This window comes from Camponotus vicinus, unplaced genomic scaffold, assembly GCF_025532165.1.
Source record: "Camponotus vicinus isolate PSW18456_S1 unplaced genomic scaffold, iyCamVici1.0 SCAF_4, whole genome shotgun sequence".
NCBI lineage: Eukaryota > Metazoa > Arthropoda > Insecta > Hymenoptera > Formicidae > Camponotus > Camponotus vicinus.
The window spans coordinates 4,003,117-4,027,446 of record NW_028141976.1 but is presented as its reverse complement, the minus strand read 5'-3'; the positions used below and the strand labels follow the sequence as shown (position 1 = coordinate 4,027,446).

Here is a 24,330-nt window from a genome sequence, read left to right as displayed (position 1 = left end):
GGAGCAAAATACAATGGGCAACAGTGTGTTTTATCGTTCGATAAAAAGGTTGAGCACGTGGCGACTTACGTTTACGACGATGATGAGTGAGGAAAGCGTCGCGTCGTATAATGATCAATAAGGAAGACTGTTGTTCTTCGAGTTCGTATAACATAATAATTTACGACGTGTAAAACTGAAATCTCGCGACATCGTAAAACTGATAATTACGAAATATTGCCCGATAATTTTGCTTCGGCCGTCAACGCGTTTCACTCTCGGGCGCTCGAAGAGAAAAAGAGAGAGAGAAAGAGAGAATTAATAAAAAAAGAGTGCGCCATGTGTGTACGCAATAAAATCAATACATCGACAACGGAATGCAAATTTCAACCAAGGATCTCGCCCCCTTCGAACGACGCGTTTTTCTCGCGTCTCAATTACGTGGCTCGCTTTATTGCTGCACTGCATTGCACGTGCGATGATTAAACCCGTTAAATATCCGCAGTCAGGAAAACGCTCGTGTGCGTGAGCATTTATATGCATTTGTGAGCTCTTGCAAATTATAACGAAGTATATGCTCGTACACGCTTGATTTTGTATGAATTAAAATTTTTTTCTCTTTCATTTTTTATTAACTCTTCTCTTTCTCTTTAAAATGTGACTTCCTTTTAAATACAATGCAAACCACTGTGAAATCTTTTTTTACAGTATGTATTTTATGCCCTATTATCTCGGTTAAAATATTTCGATTCCAAGAAAATTTATTTTCTCATGTGAACTTTTGAGCCATCTGTGCGTGTGTTGAATTATCTTATGTGTGTGCGCGCGATCACTCGTTCGTGCTTCACGGAGCGCAATTCGTCGGCATCGTAACTCGTATTCAAATCTGCGTTTTTCCTCTGCGGGGCTTTGATCGATCGTGGGTGAAAAGACGGAGGTATCCACTTCTCTCTCGAGGAAGGGCCCGCGCATCGCGTGTCCGTAATCGGAGGCTGCGCTTTGCGGAGGATGCGGTGCGCCTCGGGCGCTTATTTGCGCATAACTTTGCGAAATGCCTCTCCCGACGGAGTGCCGTGCACCGGCTTAAGTACTGTTAACAGGTTGACCATCGTACCGGAGTCATAGAGGAGGCGAGCGTTTCGCCGGCAGCATATCCGAGGATAAACGCGATCCTAATGAATGGCTGTTCTGTTTTCTCAATTTATGCGCCGACCGTCCGTTCGAGAGCCCTCTTCTATCCGAGACCGCAGAAAAGCCACACATGAGAATAATTATAATTGCCGCGAAACGCGCGTGCAAAATGAAAGGGAGAGAGAGAGAGAGAAGGGGGGAGGATCTTCGGAGTAGTGATTAAGCGGAGCTGATCCTCGGTTTGTTATGTGATTAATCGTATGGGCTCGCATCGCTGGGCCCGCAATATTGCGAACGTCCGCCGCATTCTAACGTTTCGTCTTAAGTAAACTCCTTGCATCGATTTAAGGGTATTTATGTTTATGATATACTTTTGATCAATTTACATTCTCTTGTATAAATTATATAACTTGTATTTACTTCCTTTAACTTCCTATCATCTAATAATACGGATCAGTAATTGTAAAATTTCTATAAACACCGTTCATTGCACTAATAATAAATACAAAAGACTGATATTAATGTATTAAGATGACATAAGATTTAAAATATATTTCTTCTTTCTCAGTTTAATTTCTAATACAATCTCAAGTGAATCAGAATATAAACAGATTATTTAAAATTAGGCGGATAAATATAAAAAATAATCCATGTATATACTGCCTATTTGAAGCGAAAAAGTCGATATTTTTATATAAATCAAATTGCAAATTTTACAAATTAAATACATATAATTTATTTTACTCATTTAATTATCAATTCTATGATCGATTCTATGAATCAATTGTATTGGAATATAATAATGTCATATAATAGTATACAATAATATTGGAATTGACAATTAATCAATAACTTATCGATAATACTTATGTATATTACTTGTAACATTTTGTTTTATTACTCTTATATAACATTAATATAACAGTGTTTATTAAGACAAAAGTGTAAATTCCCTTTTATACGAAATGGAATATTAATAAGTAACGACAGACTAATAAAAATATCATAAATATTCAGATATAATATATAAACATGTATTACATTTATAAATCATCCAAGCAGCCATGTATTTATTGATGAAAGCATGTTTAAACATAAGCATCTCTCAATCTTAATAATTTTGCTCGTAAATATTTCATCACATTATAATGGCCCTTGCTGTAGCCAAGAGATATATATCTGCGACCTCGTTTCAAACATCGGGCATTTTTCCCCCCTCGAGTGCCACTGTCGAACAGGCTACTCATTTATAATGCCGTGCCTTAACGAGATTAATCCTTCGAGAGATTCTCGCGACTAATTGATCGATCTCGACGAAAAACTCGATCGCAAGAAACGCGAAATGGCGCCAGTCGTTTTTTTCCCCTATCTGAAACACGATCATTATAATAATTAGGTCCTCTCCTTGCCATGTTTTAGAGCGATTTTGAACCGCAGTGCCACGTGTTCCGCACCAAGCAATTGCGCAAGCCCAGACCATGTCATTTGTGCCACCAGGCGGTGATCAAGCAAGCCTCCTGCTGCAGAGGTAAGTCGATAACATCATTCCCTTCAGGGTACCGAGTAACAGCTGGCTCTCGTCGGTAGTACTCTGGAATCAATCGTAGATACGGAAGCTCCGCTTGGCGGGAAAGTGCGGGTTAGAACGACGTCGCTGCGGGGGTCGAAACTCGATATTTTTCTTCTTATTATTATCAACATTATTGCTGCTATTAAGTCGTTGCCGGGTGCTCCAGATTACATCGAACGATTATTACGATTAATAAAAGCGTAAAAACGCGCTTTCGATCGCACGCGCATTGGCACATGCGAAGATTAAATCGGACTGATTTCTTACGTTCGCATCGAATGGGTAATTAGCATGTATATTAATATGACAGCGTAAATCAAAGACGTGATTATAATGCTTAATACAACGGTGATTTTATCGATTTGCAACGCTTGATACGAATAAAACTCCAGAGCTCTATCTATTATTACCGTTCGATTAAAATTTGCTTATAAATCTCACGGAAGGAATCAGATATTAGAATTAATGCATCTGATTGAAATTATATTATGCATTCGATTCTTTTTTGTTTCAGTGTGCAAGTACATTTGCCATAAGACATGCGAGGACAAGGTACGTGATCATAAATTTGTTGTCATTCCTTTTAATAGTTGCTTTTGATTTTCCTTCGACCAACATAATAGATTCGTGGCGAGCGTTCCGCAAATGCAAACGCTGCGATTAGACTGTCGTGAATATGTCACTTCTCCTAATCATGACATTCGTAATCAAGACTCTCCTTCTCGGAAAGTTTATGACAGACCGGAGCAAAGATGCGCACACACTTCCATGAAGAGCCTCTCTTCCATGCAGCCGCGCTCTTCCGCGTACTTCCTGATACTTAAACAAACCCTTCGAGCCTTCGAGAAACGCTAAGCCAAGGCTCAACCTGATATATCGGCTTTGTTCCTTTACAAAGATAAAGAAAATTTTAAGAAAATAGATAATTAAAATAAAATTTTCTTAAATTAAAAAAAAATTTTTTAAAAGTGACACTCAAATTTGTGGGAATTATTCACGTATTATAATCTCTGTTTTATACAGTGATTCGACAAAAATGTAACATAACTTTAGAATTGCATTCTTGTAACATAGTTCGATATCTTACAATTTTCTTTAATACAGTATAATATTAAAAATATTCTAAGATATTCACGAAACTTGTTCAAGATGCAAGATTCAAGATGCACGGATGTTAATAAAAATTCCATAATAAGAATCAGGAAACTAAATATCTCTCTTAACGTCACATAATTTCGCAGTCGTTGCACCTACTTCTCGAAGTAATAATCGTTCTTCTCACGGCCTAGGGGTCGATAGCGCGATAGCAAAATAACACGGATTAATGAGTAGCTTCCACCCGTATGCGCGGTAAATCTCCATCGCATGCCTCAATCCAAAAAGCACGTCGATATCTTAACTGATGAGATTCTCGGTTCTCCAAACGGTTCTTCTTCTCCCTTCGGTCTGATGTCTCGGGCGAATGAGTGTGTGTATGTGCTCGCCGGTTTTACAAGTGTGTGCTGGTGCATGCATGTGCGCTCCTTACGTGAAATGCGGTGTGGGTTCAGTCACCGGACAGAGCACGAGCCTTACTTACCTTACCTTCTTCGTATCCCCAAGTACTCCTATGTCACGCTCGCGCATGAAGAGAAAGAGAAAGAGAGAGATAGGGCCGAACATACCCATAAGCGCGTCTCCAGCACGCGCTCGTGTCGAGCCTGAGTGTCTGTGGGAGACTGAATGTTGCTGGACATGGAGAAGAACGTGCGTCAGACACGAGAAGCGCAGACCGAGGAGCACTGCTTCCTCCGGTAAAAGCGGCGGTCGCAGTCGTTCTGCACTTTTGCCGGAAAGGGCGGATTAACCATGTCGTTTCCTTGGCGAAAATGACGATGTTACACCCAGGAAGTGTAATCTTGGCTTACGCGGATGTCATGGATAGTTACCATTGGCAAAAAGTTGCTAAAAGATGTCGGTGTCATTTGGAAAATATTGCGATCATCTTTTATAATTTTACAAGGGAGAAGGGTTGAATCTTTATTTTAATATATACGATAAAATTATGAGATAAAATTCGTTGATAGTACAAATCGCGATTCGCTACAAATTCTTAAAGACTTTGACGCTCTTGAGGAATTAATTAACTGGAAAGTGCAACCACGTTTTAGAACTTGTTACGACGAGGATGACATCCAATATAAGCGTCCTTTGGCGTTTCTTCGAAATGTCACTTTGCTACGAGATACGCGATTGCCCGCTCAAAGCTGCCGCGAAATTAACGATCGCGATCAAATGATATTTCGTGCACGCGAGAAAAATGTCAGGGGGCTATAAACGAGCTCGTAGTAATTGCCAAGATTGTCGCGACTATCGTCGATTGATCAGCAAGTCTGGCGGCATCCGGTCCTTCGCCATGATCACAAACGTACGGTCATTAGTAACGCGAACTCATTACGCTTACGAGCGCCAAACGATCGTCATTTCTCCCTTCTCGATGAGAAACGCATAATTGCGCGCCGAACTTAAAAATACTACGTCATATCCACCGCAGAGATGGCTAGAATGAGATGAAAAAGATTTAAGCAAACGGCCGCAAGAAAAAAGATAAGTGAACAGGTGAGAATTATTGCAAAGTGATAAATATAGAAGAATCGTATCTTTCAAATGTCCGAAGACCGAATTGCACATTTCTGCAAAAAGAGATGCCCAAATCATATTCCGTAATGTCCTAAATTAATCGATCTAAATTAATATTTGATTTAGCGTCAATCATTATATAAAATTTAACGGTGACAATACGATGATATAATGCAACGCTATTGAAGCACCGACACTATTCTACATCACTGACGCAAAGCATGCACACTCGTTAGGAACGCGAAAGATCGTATGGAGCTTATACACGTGTGGTCTTCTATCGGTACATATACGATGTTTTAAGTTCAAGGCGACGAGAGACGCGGTATAGATACCTCGTACATCCGAGAACCCCGGAGACGCATGTGGATTACATCATAATGCGGAGGAGGAGGAGGAAGAGGATGAGTAGAAGAGGTCGATGCGACAACAACAATCCCGCGAAGAGAGGAGTCGCGGACCCTGCTGTTGAGCCATGTGACTCTTGGAAGGAACCGGAACCTGCTTCGAATTTCAAAACGCGCGGCACGAACGTGACGCACATGGAATTCCGGTGGTAGCGGTTTTTATCTGCTTCAGCGGGGGCGCAATAACGATCCGAGAACTTGGAGAACGAGTTCGTTTTATTGACCGGCATGAAAAAGCCCTTGTTTCACGTGGACTTGTTTATATTTCATCATGGGAATTGTTGTTTAAATCCTTCAATTTTCTTCTCCGTTAGGAAAGCGTGCTGTCTTTTATATGATAGCGATGTAAATAACGATCGCATGTCGAATATTCAACATATTGTTCGACCATAATACGTTCTTCATATTTCGATATCTCGATTAGGAGATATAATAAAAGTATAATTGAGAAATATCAATGAATCTACAATATAGAGAATCTATCATGCGACGTTTTGCATATTGATAATAAAAAAATCTATTCAATATTTACTAATTTTAAAGAAAGTATTTCACATAATAAACCTATGCATTTCATGTTTAGAGCTTAAATTGCATTTTTTCAACGATTTCTACGAACTTTTGACAGACAATGTACCCCCGCAGAAGAGACGCTAGCGCGCTACAATGATATCGCGCGAGATATGGTGCTCTCTTTCTCCTCTTCCGCCGGTGTATCTCCCGCGAGTATTGATATCATCGTCGTAACTCGGGCCGCTCCTCCTGGAATTCCAGATAGAGCGAGTTGAGAGCCCCTGACCGATGGTACGAGCTAACGAACGACATCACTCGTTGGATATGGAGAACCCGAGGTTTCCTTCGAGATCGAAGGTCACACGATTCTCGCCCCGCGTCTCTACGCGATATACCTTTTTCTCCACCCGCCCCCGGTACTTTTCTCCTTTTTTATCGGTCCCGAAATCTCCGCACGCCTCCAGGCGATTCCGCCTGCATACGAAGTCATCTTTGATGATCGCCATTCGGTACATTCTTCCGAAATATCGTGATCTCTCGAGACTAGGGATTCGTCTCCGACTCGCCTTTGCTTTAGATGGAAGCGTTTTTATTCATGATCGATTGGAAACTGATCTCTTTTATTCAGAGAATATTTGAAGCATTTATATAAATATAAATTATGGATAAAAGTACTCTCAGACTGAAAGATCCAACTCCAGAAGAATTTACAAACTTCAAAATCCAGTAAATCTGCTCAAAGCATACATTATATTCTTCCAACAACAATAAATAATTTGCTAATATAATAAAACATATATATTCAATAAAATACGCCAAAAAATATAACAATTATAATAATCTGCTGGAGACAGTTCTAAATAAATTATATTGCAATCTCGAAAGTCCGCTTGAATAATCGAAGCCTCATCATCCGTAACCTTCACCCCGCAATGCGTCCTTGTTCTCCAGTCGCTGGCGAACCGGTAGCCAGTGCTCGCAATGGCCGATAGTTTCTGCAAAGCAGGCCCTTTTAGTACCTTGAACCGCGCCGAGGCTTTTCTCCGTTGTTATGCCGCGTCAAATACGAAACAGGCGACTGCTACCATACCAGGCTGTGTGTACCAGCAGGCTCGGTCTTCCAGGATAGTAAACAGGCGGCAAGAACCGGGGAAACCAGACATCGTGAGGCCTCTCTTCCACGACATCTCGGTGTCTCCCTCCTCTTCCCGACTGCTGACCCCCTAGACCTGTATTCTGGCGCATACGGTAGTGCGGCGATGCATCTGCAGCCGCACTGATATTAGCCCGAACGGCGAGATTCTCTTATGCGACGAGTGTGAGAGACCGGGTATGTAACGTAATGGCAGTCTGGGTACTCGATCAAGCAGGGAAAGCTCGAATGCTGCGGGGGAGGCAGAGGGCTGGTTCGCACAAACGCGAGAGATCACGTGAGACCTCCGTAGAACGTGAGGGTTTGCCGATAGAAGGGTCGCATCGTGCCTCGGTAAGGCGCCTGTGTGTAATGTTCGTTTACTTTGACGAGCTGGGATGCCGGATTATTGGCTTTGTGGTGAGATCGATTTGCCCTTTGAAACCGAACCTCTCCGCGCTGGGAAATAGCTATGAATTTCCTAGACATTCTTTGAGATGTTATTGATTAAGTAAAATCAGTATCACGCAGAAAATTATGTATTAAATATAGTAAGGGATGAATATAAAAAGCGAGCAAGAAGCAAAGAGAACAAGAGAGAGAGAGAGAGAGAGAGAGAAAATTTATATATTTATTTTTGTAGAATTCTTTCATAATTTATTTTAATTTTCAAAAATACTTTTGTAAAAATAGTTGCTTTATTCATTAGATATTTTACCGTCATGTTTTGGCGCTTATTCTAAAATAATACCAGGCAATCTTTCGCTGCGAAAAAGAGCCGACCCGAGAGTTAATCACCTTACTTCACGAACTTTATATCGCACGCGTGAAATTCTTCATTTCCACTATCCACTCGTACGATCAATGCCACGGCGTATAATTATCGTAATCACACTTTCGACGAAAAGGCAGTAATTATTGTGATTCAGTACATAAGCGACGAATTATGTAGGCAGGCGCGTTAAGTTAAACGATCACGACACCTCGTGGGATGCGAGTTACTCCGAGCCGAGATACAGTCCCGATACACGCACGTGCATCATCGCACGTTTTCGGATCGCGGAAGGGAAATGCGATGCGATCGCGTGCGAGGGTTGTAACGGGATTTTGTTGGGACTGTGTGGCGGCCAACCGGACTGATCGATCGAGAATCGAACGGCGATTGGCAAGGAAAGACGCGAAAAAATGTCGCGGTATCTGAAGCGGTATCGTGACGCTTGATACCTCGCGTCGCGTGTTGCGCAAACGGATTACTGGTTGATAATAGTCGTGATCAACAATCGAGATTGCGAATCATACAAAAAGGGATTGTATCTAGGATTGCACAAGATTTAAGACAAGACAATATTCGTAAAAATATTGTATCGATATTAAAAATTTTCGAAAATTTAAATCTTGTCTTAATCTTGAATGAATTTTTTTGTAGCAAAAATCTCATCTTATCTCGATTTTATTAACAATTTTTATTTGATACTGGACAATTGTTTAAAATAATATATTTAACGTAATCTTTATTATGTAATTAAAGATAATTAAATTACTATTTATTTTTTCCGAAAATATTTTATATATGTATATATTCGTTATCTTTATGAAAAGACAGTTGCAATGATATCAAAATGCAGACGCAGCTCACATGCTCACAATCAGTGAACTGTGATATGTGTTGTATGCAACGTTTTATGTAGCTAAATAATTGTGTAAAATTTTACGTTGTTTATTTCGTTTATTATATTAATTGTGCCTTAATTTATTAATATAAATATTTTTATTTATTAAATAAATTTTTTTAAATTCGTGTAATATAATTTTTGTCTCATCTAATTTACAAATATACATATTTTAATTTTTTTTAAAAACCAATAATTGACAATCTTAGTTTTAATATTGTCTTGACAACTAATTAAAAACTTGTCTTAATTTTACCTCGAATTTCGATAATATTAAGATGTTGGAATTTTGTGCAATTCTAATTGCATCTATTAAAAAATCGAAAATTTTCTTCTACCCTGTATACTTATGAAATTTAATAACTCGATTCTGGATGCTTTCGATTCAATTTAAAATCAGTAATATTATAATCTTTTTATTATTTGAAAAATGTACATATATGAGACAATAGTTTTTATTTAAAGAAATGAAAGGAATACTTGTCGTTCGACATGTTTACAATTAAAGATAACTGAACCCTCGAAAAATCTGCAAAGCTTCATCTTCGGAGTTCTGTCGAAATTTGCATCCTCGGTTAATAATTGCCGGTATCGAACATCTAGAAATTTTTTTTCGGCACATTTATGAGCTCGACATGCCAGCACGCGGCTGCCCGCGCACATCGCGCGACTTGGTGTACACGGGAGAACGGGTTATTAACTCGCGACCACGAATTTTCAAGCGGCTATAGTGGGGTGTCTACCTGCGGCGATAGCGATGGGCTCCGTGCACGCGCGCCGCGGCGCTCTCCAGTCCGCGAAGAGCGCTCCGACGCGAAGGACGTGGGAAAGATCGATTCGCCGGCGCAGCGCGGTCTCTTGCTCCGTTTCTTTTCTGCAACGATCGTCGGGGACCGACACGCGAGACCTTGGCGAGAAACCGGCTCCGAAAATCGCGCCGAAACATCCTTGGAACGATCACGCGAACGATCTGCGAAATGTCAACGTGGAGGAACCTATCTGACACGTGCGGCTCCAACAATCGGAGCAATGTGAGCGTATCATGAATCAGTGGATCCTGAGGATCGAGGATCAGGAATCTATCGAACTGTATAATCGTACGGCTGATGTCCGGTCGCGGCTTTCGACGACGAGGTCGAGTGGTCCAATGTCGATTAGTCATCCTTGAATGCCATTGATAAGGATCGCGAATAGCACAAGGTCTCTTGGCTACTCCACGTTTCTTGTTCTTAAAGGAATCGCCAATCGGTCCTCGTAGCGATCGGTCTCTCGTCATTCCTCGGACTGATGCAAATCTTCGTCGGGGGTCGTCGAACCCGATATTAAGGCGACGAGGTGACCTTGAAAGTACGTCCGAAAATCGAGAGTCCTCGCGAAAACGCACGCGCGCGTCAAGGACGGGATGTGCCATTTTCGAGTTCCGATGCAGGGAGGTGAACGATCCTCGGAGCGTTTCGCCGCAGACCGGTAATGGGATACCAGAGGTGACGGCAAGATGAACGGTCACGGCTCCACCAATGAGGTACTCGCGTTTCTTTCTCTCTTTCTCCCTTTGCCGTTGTATATCTTGCCGCCGTATGTAATGTTTCTTTTATCCCCCCTGCTATACTTCTCGCGATATGTGCTTTAGATATTTAAATCACGGTTCGTTCCATTCTTGACTGACAATCTCGAATCGCGGATTAATCCCGCCTCGCTCAAGGTGATCCTCGGGCTCCAAAGAGAGAACATCCGTAGAGCTCGTAGATCCTCTTTGATGTTCGGATTCTCGGCGCGTCAGATTTGATGCTGATCCTTGTACCGATGTGCGATTACGGTTGATAAGCAATAGTGGTAATCGCGGCGTGATGTTGTAAAAAGAGAACTTCAGTATCATCGTGTAGATATAGATATAAAGTTATGTACATCGTATAAAGAGAGGGGTCGATCAAAGAAATGAATAAAAAGAGAAATATATTTACTGTCCGTCTCACACATGTATAAATTGACTGCACAAATTAATTTTTAAGTTTATTTTCATCAAAATTAATTAAATTGAACCGTTTATTAAAAACATTATTATGAAAGCAAGCGTATTAGCATGATTAAGGTCTTTAAAAACCTGCTCCACTTTGATTGAATAATCTAAGGAACAGGGTTTCCTGAATAAATAATAAATTTACATTTAAATCAGCGAGATAACGTTGCATTGCATCTTTTTCATATCTATGACATGCAAATTCTTCTCGACATCGCCGTCGGACGTGCCAGTACTCTGGCGGTGCAAATGTCTGTTATGTATCAAAATGGCGCTCCTTCTTCCCTCGATTTCTCTGTCTTCTGTTAGCCGCTCCGCCGTCTTTCCCGCCCCTCTTTCTTCCCCGTGTCGCCCGTCGCGATTTCTTCTTGTTGCGTTCTAAATTCGCCGCGTGTATGTATATAGCTCTAGCGAAGAAGAGAAATTCCTGACGCGTCTGCTCGGCGGTTGTCGGGATGCGCTCGCGACGTTTACGCGGGCTGAAAAGGCCCTGTTTCTATCGCAACGATTGTTGCTCAAGAGCTGAAGAGCTGCACAAACGGCGGAGTAGTTTAGGCTTAAAGTGTTTCAAGAGCTGTCGCGTGTTAGTTGAGGGCTATTGCGATCTCACCTGGCGAAATAACGGCGCGAATTCCCATGTCAATAATTCTGAAACTGGGTCGAAAATATATAGACCTTAGATGAATTCCAGCCAATGAAATTACTTGGATTTATCGGCTGATAAGATTGTAAAATTGCAGAGTAATGAACGTTTGAGAGCTGCAAAAAAGAGGTTCTTTATGGTACATGTTTTATATAAATTTTACATACAATAAGTTTTTGCTTTTTTTAAATCTGCAATTTAATCAGTATGCATTTGATCATAAAAATATATGTGATTATATTTGCGACAAACATAGTTCCGCAACTTTATCATTGCAATGCTAAGTTCATTGATAATAAACATTTCCTGGGCAAATCATTTTTATAATTATTTTTCACCGCATTATCTATATAATTGATATAAATGTCAAGCATATCGTATTCGTTAGGTCGCGAGATTTAGCATATAGCATTTTGCAATCTGGCAGTATGTAACCGTCATTATCGCTCTTTAGAGGAAAACATGCAATCTCTTGATTCGCCTGTTTATCTTTCAAATTCACAAAGACGATAAATGAGGAGTGATATACCGTTGTTGTCTCCGAGAGACTGAAGCGGCTAATCTTGATACTTTTACACCGCAAAGTGTGCATCAAATGAAAAAATCTCGTGCGTGACTCCTATCGTATATATCACGGACATTCATTTTACATTATACGCCCTATGAGACTATAGAATATACATAAACGTTGCAAGGCTGAGCGTAATTTTTATGCGGCGTCTCGCAATTCTAGAGAGGTCATGTTTGAATGAGAGGCGGCAGGGGGAAGCGATAAGGCCCATTCTCGATTAGATAACGGCCTCTGACAGGTATGGTACTGTTTGCGCGTCGAAGAAGTGCCGCTTTTGCATTGCGGCAGACAACGCTGAGTTTTTCTTCAGCCTAACCGCGTTATATCTCGCGATTTTTCAGCCGTGATCGCAAAAATTGGAAATTAAAAAAGAAATACGGGACACACACACAAGAGGGTTCTGTTTCACTTCTCTTTGATATCGGAACCAGGCCTATTTTCATGTGCCGAATACGCATTATGCGCGATCCAGATATGTTCTTCGATAAAGTGTTCTTGGCGACTGGCCAACGAAAGGGAAAAAGAGTTGGACTCCTTTCTTGCATGCCCACGCAATGATAAAATTAAAAAATGGCGTCGATTATCATATTGATTATTTTTACTTGTAAATAAATCGATAGCTCTGCTTCCATTACTGACCGGATATCTCACAAGTCTTATCTTCTTAGGTGACGAAGAAGATTATATTTGACTATCGCTAGAAATATTGGTTTTTTATGGTTTGCTTTACGCTGTGTAAGCGCTCTGTCTAACGTTAAAATTTGAGTCTAACATCCTGAAATAAATTTTCAGCTCAAACTTTAGTAAAAATTTAATTTTGAAAAATTGAAATTTAAATTTTAAAACTTTTTTTTCTTTCTCTTGTGGGAAAATAAATTTTAATTAATTTTCTTAAATCTTGTGCAATATTTCCTGTACAATTTTGCCTCCCGAATCTTTATAATATAGACTAATGCAACACAAAAGCATTGAGGCTTTAAAATAGTGTTCTTATTTCTATTGCAAATGGCAATTTGTTTCAATGAATCAAGTCAGTCAAATGATATTCGACCTTGGACAGTCAAGAATTGGACTGCGAAGATGTGTGTGAACATATAATGAAGACTGACGTAAGTCCTTGAAGATTCGTCGCGCTTAACTTCTGAATGAAAGAGAACAAATATTAATAAATTGCGGGGATTAATATGAAAAGAGATATAATATGAAAAAAAATCGTAAATGTTTCGAAATGAAAGAACACTTAAGATAAAACAAAAGTAGAGTAACGATAACTTTAAAAGAAAAAAGTTTAAGTTACAAATTTAAAGGCTCAATAACAAGAGAAGTAGAAAGAAAAGTAGATCTCTTAATACTTAATTAAAAGATGCAAATTGTCTACAGATGCGATCGTTACTGCGTGCCACTAGTATATCTTCATCGCGACTTAAATAGCGAGAAAATTCCTGGCACAGAGAAAACATAAAAAAGAAAGTATTTCTTCGAAGTTCCTCACCTCGTTAAATAAATTGTACGCAAGCCGTCGAAGAGAATTGTAGAAGTGCCAATAATTTTTCATCGGCAATATTCAACGAACGGAAGAGACAAAAAGAGTGTGTTTCAGCAAGGATTATAGTGACAGGAACATACACGGTGTCATAAATCCTGCAGTAATTGTGATCAATTAATTGGTATGCAAATGAGGTGAAGCGCAAATCATCAGGAATGGAGGCGGATCCATTCATATCGATTCTCAAGCTTTCTCCTTCCGATGAACTTTATGTTCAGCCTCTCGTTTCTCCTCAATTGATTGCGATGATGGTGTTACAGGGATTTTTTTTCGAAAAAGTCTCAAGAACGCGCCGCATTGCGAGACTCATCATCAAGGTCGACTCCCAAAAATTCACAAACGCGCCGAAATAATCTTTCCGAGAATTTCGTCGCGCATATGCGTGTATCTCAATACAAACACGTGTACGTGAATTAAATGTTTGCAACGACATCCGAACGATATATGAGATGTTGCAATATATTTTAATTAATGAGACCTGTCAGTATTCGGACGAAATGAATCAATGAGAGAATTTCATTATCTAAAACGAGCTGAAACTATGCTTTCAATTAATATTCATTGTTAGTGATTCTTCTGAATATATACTTAATAATTTTTTATATTATTTTATTGTTATTTTTTCCTATTATTTTACAATTTCATAAAAACATTTATACGGCCATGAAACATTACAAAATTAAAAGATTTATTCAATTATATAATCAAACTCAAGGTAAATCATCAGTAAATTAAGAGATTAGTTTTAAAAGAGTAATTTTAATATTAATCTTTTCTAAGATTAAAATATATCAATGTTTTCTGTTAATACATATCACAATTAATTATACTGTATCACGAAATTAATCGCAGATGGCTTGCGAGAGAAAACAGCTGTATATAATTACAACACACGTATATCGCATTCACATCATTGCAATACCATTGTTGTTTACGTTAAAGGAGAAATGGAATATTGAATGAAGTCAAGCGTGTCCCGCAAATTATGCTACGACACAATGTCGTGAATTAAACAAACGAATGCATGTCGATCGTTTGTCGCCCGGCGCCAGAGCGATTTCGAAAAACCAGTTTTACGACCTCTAATAATCATTCCCTCTCGTCGAGAGAACCCTCGCCGAATTTAGTGTCCACGTCATCGCGATCTTTCCGCCGACCGCGTGACGTAAGCGGTCGTCCTAAATTCTTAGGCATTCGCCGTCGCAGGATTCTGCGGTCGCTGCGAGAGGAACGAAGTTGTGCGAATAAAAGGACTTCCTCGGGCTACTCTCTGTAATACGCGAAAGTCGGATATCCTGAACGCGGAAATGGGAAATGCCGGGAAAGTCGGGCGCACCGGTCGGTCAACCGCAAAAACACGCGAGAGGAAAGTGGAAAAGCGGAAAAGAGTAGTCGGCTTCTTCTAAGTCGGCTATATCCGTCATTGGTTTCGAATTACGAAGTGAAGAAAAATTAGCTTCATTTCATTTATTACGCGAAATGAGTTTCTGATAAACGCATTTATATTTCGTTTTTGACACATTTTGTTTTTCACGTATCTTCCTGAAAAAAAATATATATATTTGATAGAATTACAAAATTAATAAATACAATAAGAGCAGAAAATGCATACGCAAGTATAACAATTATTTATAAGAAGTGTACTTACATTTGTTAATTCAAGATAATTCCCAAAAACACATATTTGAGCTACGAACGCGTCTCGAAGATGTGGGTAGAAGACAAATCTTCATTCGTGCAAAAGCGTAACGAATATTCCTAATTCAAACGGAGAAATAGCGCATGATGGTAAAACCTCTCATCCGAATTCCCAGTCCGCGATATAGTGTCTCTCGTTCTTGTGAATGAAGCCGGAAAGCAGCAGAAACTCGTTGGTTCTTGCCGAGTTAACCTCAGATTACCGGCAGTAACATTTTACGATTTCTCTTTCTCTCTTTATTTATCTCTCCTTCTCCTTCCCTCCGCAATGGAATCCCTCTCGTATGGTCCGCTCATAAGGAGCTCATAAACGACCTGCATAAAATTGATCCGCCACGCTCTGCATTATGGCGAGATGTCCCGCTCCAAAAACCGGACTGCGGAATTTCGAGATTCGCGACGCGAACGTCGGGAGAAGGGAGATAATTACGATCGCCGAATAAATTATAACGAAGGTGGCGAGGAGTGGGCGTATCGGGCGATTTCGGCGCTTCGTCGGCGTTTTAAGGCCTCATTTCTGCGGCCTGTGCCGGTTTTATAATTGTAATGTCACCGACGAGCATTAACCTGTCCTCTTTGATAATTTTGTCTTTGTTAATTTGGCCTTTTTAGATGAGCAAATAAGTCGAAAGGTCAATTGGTTGAAAATTAATATAATTTCTCCTTGATGACAATTGATCATTAAATAGACAATCATAAAATTAAAATATCACATACTCATTAAAAGCAAGATTATTTCTATCAAGAATGATTGAAATATGATTATTTTCAAACGTTAATGATATTTTTTTACATCTACAATAAAGCCTATATTTGTATAAATTTTTAATTAATATCTCAGTAATAGTATATTTTCTTGAAAAAAGTGCAAATATTAAAGAGAAAATGTTTCATTGATTACAAATTAATTCTTATTCTCTTTTACATAAAAAATTTTAATAAGCATTAATTTTTTATTGTTGTAAAGTATAATTTAAATAATCGATTGTTTTCGTCGTATTTGAGCATCGTCGATTCCGGCAAAGTCATTTCATGGCGAGAATTTATGAGCTTCGTCATTCGAATGTGTCCGCGATCGGATTTTATGAGCGCGAATATTGTGGAGCCTCGCTTCAGCTGATATCTGTCATTAATCAGGCGTCACAATATGTCGGGACAAAGAGCCCAAATGTCGCAGGTGTGTAAATACATCCTCGACGGTAAAGGGAATCCTTTCAACGAACCAAGAGACGCGAGCGAGCACATATATAAAACGTGCGTAAAACGCGTCAACGCGTATTGTGGGTTTGTGGGTTACACGACGGACGAACCGAGCGCAATTATTCGGCGCGCACGACGAGCCATGCTAATGAATATTGATGTGCCTCGCCAGTACGCTTCGCTCGAGGTCAATGTATTAGCATTATTAACACTTTGGAACATCGAATCGCGCGGCTCGACATAATGAAAGAGAAAATACGCTCGCGATTTACGTGGCATTCTTTTTTATCGTGGCGAACACGTGGCCGACCTAACTCTTCTTGTTCAGTTTTTACTTTTTACATATTTCTCGGTTCGCTAAATTTACTGAAATTATTAATTTATTTAATAATTTCCTTTTGAATAATTCCTCCCGATCGTTAACTTTCATTCGAACGAGAAGTTAAAAAAACGACTGAAATAAAATAAATAAATAATTTGCAAATGCAGTACTTCGGTCCCTTCATTTGATATATTTTTTCCATCCTAATGAGATTCGCGATTGTATCACTGGACAATTTTTTGTCGAGAAAAAACGAACACCTGGGTAGTGTGCTGAATCAAGGAAAACACGCGGTGTCGGCTATTGTCGCATTTTATCGATCACCTTTAAGCAGTACTTCGGGGCTTTTTGTTTCGAACCCGCAGTTAACTTTTCTGGAGAGACGTCTACCGGTCCTTAAACGATTAAGCGAGGAGAAACGTCTGCCGAGAGCTTTTCTCGAATCGCTTCAAGAGTTTTACCGATACTTCAGTTCGAAATGGCTTTCTAGGTTTTCTGAGATTTTTTTTTCGTGGTGAAAAAAGTACTGTAAAGTATACTGTAAAATTTTATTCCGCCGTGAAATTATAGATGTGTGAATTAATATACAATTCTAAATACTTATAAAAAATTTGATCATCGATTTTAATGACTTTAATATATAATTTGCATAATTTTATTTATATTTATTTATACTTTCTTTTCATGTTTCCGAGAGTGATTTTGCCTTAAAAATATTATAATTTTTAAATTAAATTTATATACTTTATATAAACCATAATATAATAATAATGTCACATAAATATTATTTATATATTGATATTATCCCCTGGTTCTCTTTTATATTTATATTGATTTTCGGTATATCTTCCAATGTCAGTAACTAAAGAAAATAAACTTGAAATGCATTGATATCGGTTTTTTTCTTGCGTCCTATAAATTATGCACCGTGATTATGCATATGTCATAGAATCGAGTTTCGTAACTGACCCCGTTTATTAAATTCATTGCGAAACGATCGAGGAAAGATTTTTTATGAATGATGTTTCACAAAGAAAGAGACAAACAGCAGATTTTTGCCGATAACAATCAATTATTTCGCGACAAGCGTGGGCAGTGCAGATGATGTTGCTAAAAAAAATAGATACAAAGTGCCGTGTGAATAAATCGGACTGGGAACTGGCTGATGGCATTGAATCGCCTTGACTTGCCCCTACGAAGTATTGTTGCCGACCACGAAATTTGACAGCGGACTGACAGTGCCATTCCCCAATGACCGTCTCCAATGTTCCCTCGGACAATCTAAATTGTTTTGTAATCTGTCCGCTGGTCATATCCTGGCTCTAATGTTGCGGATAAACTCTTGAATAATTTTTACGTGAAACTCTTTAAAATCATATTCTTTGTGCTTTAATTTCTCATCAAATAATCGTTAAAAAGTAATTTTAGGTGATTAACTATAATTACTGTAATTATACGAAAATTCTTCCCTGAAGAAAAATTAAAGATTGATGTAAAGTTCTTCTTCAAATTTTTAACGATGGGATCAAGCGAACAGAAAAATGCAAAAATTTTGTTTGCTCGCGCGTAGATTTCATTTACGATAAATATGCGAAGTAACATTACACCGACCTGTCTCACCTCGAGCTACACGCGCAGGCTGTTATTTAAAAGATTTTAACAAATGACTAGTCAGACCGGGCTCCTTATTATCCATGAGTTCTTGGAGCGCCATAGGACGCTAATTGCAAACTTTCATTACGAGTCACGCTCGGCTCGACGCAACGCTGATCGCGATAGGCTTCCGCGAGATCTTAGGTGAGAGAAGCTTCAGCAACAACTCAGGTGAGAGAAAGAGAAGAGAAAGGAGCGTACAGAGCGCAATAGGTAGCGTTATACGCTCATAAATATTGAGATACTGCTCTGCCTTAGCTGATATGCTAGTATTTATTGCAAGCCCATTGCAATACATTCGTAATGCAATTGTTGTATTAACGAGAAGTGGTATTTGCTGACATTAAAACAGTCATGAATAAAGTTTAAATAATAGTTAAGATGAAATTAAAAAAAAGATCTCCATATTTCTAATATTTTACTTTTCATATTATTATTTCCATGATTTTAATATGAATTCGATTTAAATATAATTATTTTTAAGCTTCATTAAAAATATTAGAAGAAAAAAAATAATGTAACATTATTCAATATTCGATGGTTTACATAATTACTAATAAAATTATTATTCTATTAAATTATTAGTGATAAATTTAGATATTTGTATGCATATATTTCGCAAGTCGCAAAAATAACATCTCCCAACAATATCGCATCCGTCTTCATCTCGACCCTATCTCAATCCCGGAAGAGAACATGCTCGCTTCGTCATCGATGATCCTACCGTCATTCGCGTAGATAATCACAATGATCGATCACTCACTCGACTAGGACGTACGCGCGCATTGATTAGGGCCGCGTTTCGCGTCTTCGCGCTCGCCGCGTGCGTGGGCGATTCGTCTTGAGGCGAGCCGCCGATGCACGCGTTCGATGTGCACGTGTGCTCGTGACTCACGGTAGGCATTCTCGCGGGACAAACCGGTAACCAACGCGGCCGTTGAGCACCGCGAACACCACTTTGTCGCGGCCTCGCCTGTCTCGCGCCGCTCTTAAAGTCGCCGCGTTTATACAAGTGTCGGTGGGCGCGAGAATTCACGCCGCCTGTGTCACGCTTGTACGTCCGCGAGCGGAACGGATGGATTTAGGAGAGAAAAAGAGAGAGAGAGAGAGAGATGGAGCTTCCGACGACGAAGAGATTGCTCTGGTGTGTATGGCCGTTCAACTCTTTCGCCGCCTCTTGATGGATTGCGTGGACCTTTTGAGGGTGAAACTGGGCGTTCCGCGCCCAGAAGGCACATATTGTTATGAATTTAGTTTGTGATATATTTCACGACAAGAAGGAATTTATCTACGGGATACAACAGGCTGAGGAAAATTGAACGCTTTTGCGAAATAGTGATTCCCTGGAGAGGCTCGAATTGAAGATACATATGTTGAGTGTTCCATAAGTCAGTTTTAAGATACCTTTACACTTCTCATCTTGTTTCCATTTGTCATTAATAATTGTCAGTGTCTGTTAGTTTTGTGCACGATAAATTTAGTTAGAAAGTCAATTATGTCAAAAATAATAATACAACATTGCGATGTATCAGGCTAAAATAGAATAGAACTGACAGTAGTGACAGACAGTTACTAGTCAGACGTCGATTTTCTTGTATAACTGTTTTATCTCAGAGCTATGCGCAAAATATACGTTAAATATATTATTATGGCATGCTTTTCATGTAGATATCATTATTTTCTCATAGTTTAATTGACATTAATTTAAGAAATATTACAGACCAAAGAGCAGAACATGTATCACAATCTAAAATTTCGCAGTCCTACATTATTCACCGTCGTTTAGCGATTTCGTAAAGCAAAGTTAAGTATAAGAATATATTATTTGTTCGTAGAAACATTTATCAGCAACTCTGTTAATTAATTCGTTAGTGTCAGACTGTAGAATCACACAAAATCAACATACGCTTTGATTAAATTCTACGAACGCGACATCGGGTAGTCGTTTGCGACGGTCTCTTTCATCCGCTTGTTAAATTAACGACATATTCCAAGTATTACTGAATTGCTCTCTCGAACTGCAGGGGGTCAATACGACTCTGAAACTCAATAAAATTTGTCCTTTTTTGAACAAATATTGCTCAATACTTCTCTGGCACCGATAAATTATGATCGCCAATAAATCAAGACAAGCGAAATTTGCATTTGTGGTTATCCCTTTATTCAACCCTTTGCATTCGCGTGATACGTGCGCCTCGAGCTTTATCGCAAATGCACAGGAACAATAACGTTGTAAATTGCGAAACTAAATTGTGCGCCATAATACATGCATATATAATTACCAACGTGTGTACACAATATTCCGCAAAAGCTATTGAAATGATTTTGCATAATCAGAAGCTATTATATGTAATTACTTTACTCTTCGCTTTAACAACTGTTCACTGCAATAACGATTTATACAACGTGCTCAAGAAAAACTTGAAATTAAACTTAATTAGATTTTGGCAGCAAATTCCAAGAGAGTTGCAAAAAAGAGGTTTTAATCACGCTCCAAAAATCTAAAGATTCTTGCAACATCAAAGTCTTCTTTTTAAATATATATATTTCTTTTAATATACATATTAAATATATTCTTTTAATATATATCTTTAATATATATATTAAATATATTCTTTTAATATATATCTTTAATATATATATTAAATATATTCTTTTAATATATATATTTCTTTGGTATAAATATTTCTAACTCGGTATCAAGTAAAAAGATGCTCTAATGAGTAGAGCATTAATATAATGAATATCTTTACTAACAGCTCGGAATTCTTGCTCCAGCTTAAATCGCTGTCCAACAAGACCATTAAGATTCTGCACTTGAGCAGCGACATAAATTTGTGTACCAAGTTTCCACGATCCCGAAGAAACCATCTCGGATGTTAGCGCGCGATGGTCGTTTGTTCTGTCGCGCAGCATTTAACAGCGCAGAGCGGAAGGGAAAGTTAACGTCGCATGTACCCTCTTCCTTTTTCTGCGCCTTTTTACATCCTTTCGTCTTTTAACCGCGACACTTTATCGCGTTTACGAATCAGCTGCGGGTCGGATACGAGAGGAAGACGCGTGGGCGCGCTTGCTCTTATCCACCTTGCGTCGCCCGAAGAAGTTATCAACCACCCCGTTCGAAGGATTTTACTGTCGAGCGTAAGCCAGTATTTAACGCTAATAAATCAAGGGACGGCGATTCGGATGTCGTGGACTTTTACGACGTTTAATGATTGACATTGCATCGCGCCGGTTCGTACTACTCGATGTAGCGAAATCGACTCTCGCGCACGTGTAATTACAGGCAAGATATTTGCATATATTAATCTGATACGCATACAAATGTGAATATTTCGATTGATTATGTGGATTTTGCCCGGAACAGTAGGAAATACTTGATGCTACTATCGTTTACTCATGACTATCACGTTATCGCGATTTCTCTCGTCATATATACGAGAGATAATGAAAGTTTCATGCAACACACAGTTTCAGAAGTTACATAACTCTTTGAGTTTTTATTACGACGAACTTAAAATTTTCCCTCAGTCAAGGAAGAATTTTATTGAGTATATTTTTTTTCAAACAGCAATTTTAAATTTAAGACTCAAATATAATATATATAAGAGAATGGAAAGAAACGGGTAAATACGAGATAAGATAAAAGAGTGAATAAATTAAAAACCAAAATCTTCAAAAGAATCCTTTAATTAAACGTTTCGATGTTCCATTTCAGGCCATCTCTTCAGTAACTATTAATAATTAATAATTAAATTATTAATAATTAAAAGAATTAATTACAAGTCGTATATGAGAAAGATATTACAAAGAATAGTGTATATATACATGATAATACATAATCGTGCGGTTATGTATTCTTGTAAAACATCACATTATTCTTTATATCTTTTCCATGTATGACTTAATTAATTTTTTTAATTATTAATAGTTATTGAGGATGAACATGAATCCGAAATGGAAACGTTTAATTAAAGGATTCTTTTGAAGATTTTAATTGTTTTATTTATGCTCTTTTATCTGTACTTGCTCATTTCTTTCCGTTGTGTTACATTTTTTTCAAGACAATTTATTTTTATTTATAATTATAGCTCGAGTAACAATTCTATTAGAGTTTATTTAATATGTAATATGTATATGTTAATTTTTGCAATTCTTGTATTATAGATGTTACAGTCATCTGATAAATATTGAACACGTTTAACTCCGATATATCTTTCTGCGCAGAAACGCATAAATAATATCGCGGAAGCGAGGACAGACGTAAAAGGACGGCGCGTTTTCAGAAAAATAATTAGTCGTCGCGCTCTCTGGCATAATGATTCGACGATTAAAGGTGAGAAATTCCGTGCTGAAGTACGAGAATCTTCTTCCCGCCAATTAAGAAGAGACATGATACCAGCGCAAGATCTTGCAAGCTGAAATGAAAAGCTCGTTTGGCTCGCGAAGCGCGACTTCCCAGCGACGCGAGGCGATTCTTCCACTTTCGTTTTCACCTTTCTCGGCCAGTTATGCTAATTTTATCCTCGCTCTTTCCCTTTTTTTCCCGCTGCGTCCTCTCGATAATATTAGATCATTAAATCGTCCGTTGTCCGTACAAACCCGTTGTAACCCCAGCCCCCATAACCGGGGATGAGAAACGGCGAGTAAAGGCGCGTTCGGTGTGTATGCAAATATTTCAGGCTCGTACCCGTGGCATGTTTAAGTGATTTTTAAATAACACGCGCGATACCCCCGCTGAGCACGGTCCATTATCGCTTGATATCTGACGCGATTTCGCAAAGAATTCCCCATGTAATATTCCGATGCACACTTTAAGGAAACACATCTCAACTTCCGATTCGAACCTTATGCTTTACCGTTTTTTCAGTGGGGAATTTTGCAAGCAAATTTACGATATGCTTTATATGTATTATCATCACGTTTCTAATTTTCCCTCTTTTTAAATATTAATTAACACACTAAAAGATTTGAAAGAATAAACTTAAAATAAAAACGTATTAAGACTTTAAGATCTTTGACAATCATTTTTGATGAATTTTATTAATTTAATTGATTAAATAACACATGTTCTCCCCTTGTATATTTTATAATATAAATCTCAAAGAATATTCGCGCGGATAAAAGTAATATAAAGATAGAAAATATGCGAGATATATTTTCCAAAAATCGCATAATCGTTGGTGTGCGCTTTTGATTAGTCCAGCGACTACGTCCTCGCCGTGATCTCGGCGACCTTGGAGAGCCGTGGCTACCACAACATCGGCGAATAACCTCACCTGGCCTCCTCCACTCGTCCTTCCTCGCCACCCCTTGTCCACCTACCAATCTCATCCTACATCGGATCGATCTTAAGCGCCTTCCACACTGAAAATTTCTATCCAAAATTTTAATGAAAAATTCTAATGAGAAAAATAACAAGAGAAATTTTAATATGACATCGTCATGAATTAATAGGTATGTAAAAAATTACCTCATTAAAATTTACCTCATTAAATCACTAAATATAATATATTGATGTATAAATAATATGAGCAAATATTATACAAGAGCCATAGACATTCGATAAATTAGTTTTCGATCAAGCATTTTTGTCGAGTGGCTGATGCTTGAACAATTCGTTGACCATCAAATGCGATCGAAAACTTTCTTCTCGTCC

General features: G+C 38.6%; 1 protein-coding gene across 6 annotated transcripts in view; it reads left to right on the top strand.

Moving 5' to 3' along the window:
* By (focal adhesion protein tensin) overlaps positions 1–24,330 on the top strand; it is a 161,792-nt gene that overhangs the window by 53,659 nt on the left and 83,803 nt on the right. For 5 of the 6 annotated variants that reach the window (XM_083097614.1, XM_083097613.1, XM_083097617.1 and 2 more), the window contains exons 2-3: positions 2,530–2,638; positions 3,195–3,232. In XM_083097614.1, coding sequence (XP_082953740.1) covers positions 2,530–2,638; positions 3,195–3,232 — 147 coding nt within the window. Of the gene's footprint in view, positions 1–2,529; positions 2,639–3,194; positions 3,233–9,811; positions 10,544–24,330 lie in introns of those variants that run through there. The other variant, XM_083097619.1, reaches the window with a different exon arrangement.